This window comes from Leguminivora glycinivorella, chromosome 21 (genome assembly GCF_023078275.1).
Source record: "Leguminivora glycinivorella isolate SPB_JAAS2020 chromosome 21, LegGlyc_1.1, whole genome shotgun sequence".
Lineage (NCBI taxonomy): Eukaryota > Metazoa > Arthropoda > Insecta > Lepidoptera > Tortricidae > Leguminivora > Leguminivora glycinivorella.
Window position 1 is genome coordinate 16,462,800 of NC_062991.1, and position 5,460 is coordinate 16,468,259.

Consider the following 5,460-nt stretch of genomic DNA (forward strand, 5'->3'; position numbering starts at 1 on the left):
AAATATCTAAGAACTTTATTAAAGTTGGAGCGATTCTAATCGAGAACGAGTCCTGTTATGCTTCTGATCCAGTCCCTGACCTTGGCAACCTTGCTGTAGACTCCGTAAGAACCTGGCGTGGCGCAGCCGTAGCCAAAGGACACCATGCCAAGCAGACGGTCGTAGGATACCGCTGGACCTCCGGAGTCACCCTGGAAACATTTGAGAAAGTTGTAATACTTTATGTAGTGATGGGGAAAGAATTTAACCACCCTCCAGTTACTTAAATTAAATGCACCATAAGGCCACAGTCACGATCTGCCTTATCCAGATCTCTTTTGACACATTCACTGCAATAATGGGTCAAAATAACTCTTACAAAATATGGAAAGTATTTGTGATTTTCTAAAAGAGTAGTCAATATTTTGGCAGAGAGAAAAAGTCATTATTTTGACAGACTCGTAGATTCTACTACATACATTGACTGCGGATTGAAGCTAAAAATATACTACATCTTTATCTCAAGTCTGGGTAGTATGGTTTTGTTATATGTATCTTCAGATGTCTAGCTGGGTCCTCAATTACGCATTTTAGAATTAGCAGTCTACAAGAAGACATAAAGCCTGGCCAGAAATATATGACGATTATCAAGAGGGCGCTGTTATTCTAATGTACGCTGTAGTATGAAAAAAAATAGTTCTTATGAAACTCTGCAACATGGTGCGTAGTTATACATTTCTGATCAGGTTTTACCTCAGAAGAATGGCCCGGAAAGTAAGAGAAATGGGATGGGAGGACATGTCCTATCCCTTACTTTAAGATTATTTCTTTAGAAGATTACTTTATCACTTTCATACCTGACAAGCGTCTTTCTTCCCCTCTCTGTAGCCGGCGCAGAACATTCTAGGAGTGAGTGCGCCCCGGAAGTAGGGGAAGGGCACTTTTTGGCAGTTGTCCTTGCCGATTATTGGCACGGACACCGCTTTTAGGACGCTGGAGTACGGACCCTGGAAATATACAGTTTATTCTGATGCATGAAGTTTCGTAAATCGTATAACTTTGAATGACAAATCATAATATTCAATATTTTTTATTTTATTTCATTTATGTATTTTAAGGAGCATTTATGTATTTTACACAAAGCTCAAAAATCTTTAGAAATGAATGTTTTTTGTTGCACTACACACCTAAGATTATTTTGGAAATTAAAAATAAATTATATATCGGGCAGTCTTTGCACATAAGACTAATCATTTAATCAATCAACGCCACATCATGTATTTTACTAAGTTTTCCAAATTCCATCATTCATGCATAAAGGCAAAGGCTAGTACTCGTAACCGAGATAAAATGTGCGCTAGGAGCAAATACAATGGTTCGTGATTTTTGTTGTTTTTTTTGCTTTTTTTTAAATTTCGGTGCTGTTAAATACTGAGAATTCTATACTTTTCACCACCCATTCTGTGGTTTGATGTAAAACTTTACAAATATACAAAAATAACAAAAAATATAACGCCATGTCCACTTCAATAAAAGCCTTCAGGCTCACTCTTCAACACTTTGCAAAAGCAATTTTAGTTTATCAAAATGAAAATTAAAGTATATAATAAAATTGAATCGGGAGTATTTTATGTCTCTGGGTAGCTAGTGTATATAACACTGAGCCGTAACCAGCTACGTTAAGCATTAGTGCAACTAATTAATATGAAAGTAAAGTACCACCGAACACGGCCGCTAATTTCCGTCCATTGGCTACGCCTCCGAGCATGGCGTCATTAGCTTCAGCTGTTGTTTTAAGACTAGCTCCGCCTCTGGCACGGGCCTTTTCATTATCTTCGTCATAGTTATTGTTTACAAGTATCTATTAACTTTGCAGCGTAGTTAGTAAACGAAACTTAATTATATACTTATTTATTTATTGAGTAACTCCTTTGTTTTTGTGACTGCTTGTTTGAAACTACTCTTTTTAAATTTCACGTGATACCACGAATGTATGTCTTAAATCGGATCAAGTATTGGCCAAAAAGTGTGTCCAAGAGACGGCAAAGTTTGGCCTGGTGTCAACTCAACTTCTACTATTACGCAGTCTATCTTTGTCACATTGACACCACTACTACGCTAGCTAGCTACGGATTGCTTACGAAGCAAAAGATTGAGACGATTGCGACGTTTGTCAGCTACCCAGTTGAATGTTCTACTTCCATTAATTCACCCCGTGACGGTGATCGCTTTTCCAACACTTATATCCTCCTGTGTATCTCAAGCCAATGAGCTGGCCATCCTCCCAATACTTACATTCTCGTATTTCCCCACGCCATGACGGTGATCAGCTTCCCAACTACCATATCCTCGATGTGTGCCACCTTGATCAGCTGCGTGTTATCTATTTACATTCCCTTGTATAGCTCCACTAGCGGTAACTATCTTCCAACTTACATTCTCCTGTGTATTTCCCCACCCGGTAACGGTGATCATTTTCCCCACCACCATGTCTTCGATGTGCGCCAGCTTGATCGGCTGCGTGTTCTCGTCGAATGTCAGCTCCTGATTCAGTTCTAGGACCTGAAAGTTTCCTCATTAGGAAAGGGAGCATACATTCCTGATTGTCCTCTTTGGATACAGATAGTATTAAAAACACACTATTTTGTTAATTGTTAGTAGTGAATATTGGCAAATCGTTTTTACAGTTCTAAAATAGGAACTCATTTGATTAGTATTAAGTATGATATAATGATATTAATTTTTGCAAGTTCATATTTCTAAAATAAATACTCTGTCTTAATGGGAGTGGCCCATGTCTGCAAAGTTCTGGGGTCGAATCATGGTGGAAGTCTAAACGACATTATCAAACTGTTCGACCTAAAGAGTTTCGTTTGAAATTTTAATATAAATTTGTCTTTGTTCCAGAAAAATTATAAGGAACCTATACCCATAGATGGCTTTTATGAGAATGATGAGAATAAGAGAAAGAATGAGTATATCGGAGGAAGCCCGAAAGTCGCACCGATAGTAGAAAAAGAAAGAGCGATTCGACTAGCGTGGTATGGACATGTAATACCACTTTCCATCAGGCGGGCCGTATACCCTGTTTGCCACCGACGTAGTATAAAAAAAAATGTAATACGGAGGGATGTAAGGTATGTGACGACAAACATATTACGGATGAATGTAGAAGGAAGTAAGGAGAGAGAAAAACCGGCGAAGGGGTGGATGGACTGTGAGACATGATATGAAACGAAATCAAGTTAATGATAAGGTGACGGATGATAGAGATGTGTGGAAGAGGAAGATATGCTGCACCGAACCCAAGTGACTGGGATAAGAGCAAGAGAATGATGACCCATACATGTCCTTTTTCTTTATTACCTGGAAGTCGTAGTCAAACGGATGGTCCTTGCTCTTCGCCGACCACATGGGGTGGATGTGGTTATTCATGACCTGGGTTCGTTTCCCGCGGTTCAGGAACTTCGAGCCGGACCTTATGTACTCCTTCTTGCTTTGAAGGAAAGAAGAAATAAAGAGGAATCGTTAGTTCGTAATTTTTGAGATCAAACTAGGAAATAAAATATTTTGTATTTTTTTCTACTTGTTTTCAGGTTACTAAAACACTAAAGTTAGATATTCTAATTATAGGTACTAATGAAAAAGAGACCAAGTAGTCCTCCCGGGTTTACGGCTAACGCGGCGAACCGTTACCTCATTACCTCTACATAGTTTTAAAATTATTAATCTATTTTTCATCACTAGGTTGTCAGTTTCATTAACTGTCTTCTAAGAGGGTGTCTTAATTAATCTTGAGTATAAGACTCTTTCGCTATTTGCTAGTTGTACTAATATTTTAAGATTTTCATCGAATTAGTATCTTAGGTCACCAACATTTTCAAGAAATAGTTAAAAAAATAGTTAATTATTTTAATCCCACCTTTTCATAAACCATCATCTTTTTCCTTTGAGTCTTCTTTCAAGTTAAATCCACTTTTATTTTTACAAACAACTTACCCACAATGTCCAGCAGTCAGCACCCATTTGGATCCAATAATCGCTCCTCCACAATTCGTACCATACCCAACATGGTACGGATACATATTGATATCCACTTCCGTACCACCAACGATCCTGTTCTCAGCATCATAGTCATCGTCGGCGTTATACGATCCTCCTATGTTATCTAGTGGGTTATCATCTCTGTCTAGATTAAGTCCATCAAAATTATCTACATCAGGCGCTTCAGTAGGTTGTTCTACGTCTTCTATATCGAGTCTGGCACCAACGTGGTTCTCTATGGCCAACCCTCGTGGTAGGAGGAACACTTCTATAGCTTTCTTGCGGACTGAGTTTGAGAGCGGAACTACGAGCACGTCGTATTCTGAAACATGTTTGGTGTTAGCACGTGTCTTTGTGGCACGTTAATGCTTCTACGCAGTTAGGTTGATAGTGAGCAGGTAGGTAATGTAGCAATATTTCGTTTAAATTCTAACGAGTAGCGATAGATTCTTGTAAAATGTATGCATAATTATTAACTTTAATTCTCCGATATTATTGTTACAGTGGTTATATTACTAATTGTTAAAGTCAAATATTTTTTCACATTCAATCTTTTTTAACTTTTTAGTCACGAATCGCTGTCACAATTTAAGACTTTCCACAGACCCCTGTTAAAACCTTTTAGGAAAAGGTTGAGATTATGTCAGTAACTGAGGAACATTTTATGGACTTATCTTTATGAAACCCTGCTTTAAATGCAGGTATTTAGCAACCCACTTGACCCAGAGAAATGTGTCACATTTCACATTTCGACATCCCTTTCAAGATGTGCGTGAACTCGGCAACTGGTAATTTTATAGTTGTCAACGCGCAAGTAAAAAATTATATTTTTATATGTCCGTCCGTGGACTACAGTGACTGCTTCCCATCAGGCGGCCCATATGCCTGTTCGCCACCTTGCTGTACCTATTTTTTTGACATTTTTTAAAGTTCTAACCGCGACTTAACCTGTCCTTGAAACTTGTAAACTTTTTTATTTTAAAGTAAAAAAAAAAACTTTTGTTTAATTTTTAAAAAAACTTACTTTCCGGGTCGACCGGAGCAGTCCACAAAGCAATGACTAAAAGTAAAAAATGTCCTTTCATTGTTATTTTTTACTTTTAAATCATCACGTCACAAGCGAAGTGATGCAATGATGTTTTTGCAATGACGGACTTATAAATCTAAAATCGCTCCGTGACCATTTCTAATTTCCCACGAAATTAATAATGTTTTCATCATGCTCATTTCTGATAGGTACATGGTGGGTGTTGTCGTCAGGAAATTAATTTGTTTGAAAACATAGCGTTTTTTTAAACTCTGATTTAAACTTTCACGATTATTACTTTTAAATCGGAACACGGTGACAACGCCGTCCCTGAAACGATTGGTTATATTAAAATGTTATAAAAGTTGCCCCCCGAACTCTTTTTGGATTTGGAAATGATTAGGTGGTTT

The 5,460-nt window shown here is 37.8% G+C and overlaps 1 protein-coding gene across 1 annotated transcript; it reads right to left on the bottom strand.

The window, feature by feature from the left end:
- On the bottom strand, window positions 1-5,168 carry LOC125237522 (trypsin-1-like). Its single transcript, XM_048144644.1, has 6 exons — window positions 5,048-5,168; window positions 3,979-4,345; window positions 3,346-3,475; window positions 2,416-2,541; window positions 837-986; window positions 1-191 (listed from the first exon to the last, which is right to left on the bottom strand). The coding sequence occupies exons 1-6, from the start codon at window positions 5,106-5,108 to the stop codon at window positions 36-38; spliced, it is 990 nt and encodes a 329-aa protein (XP_048000601.1). The 5' UTR covers window positions 5,109-5,168; the 3' UTR covers window positions 1-35.
- Between the last annotated feature and the right edge of the window lie 292 nt (window positions 5,169-5,460).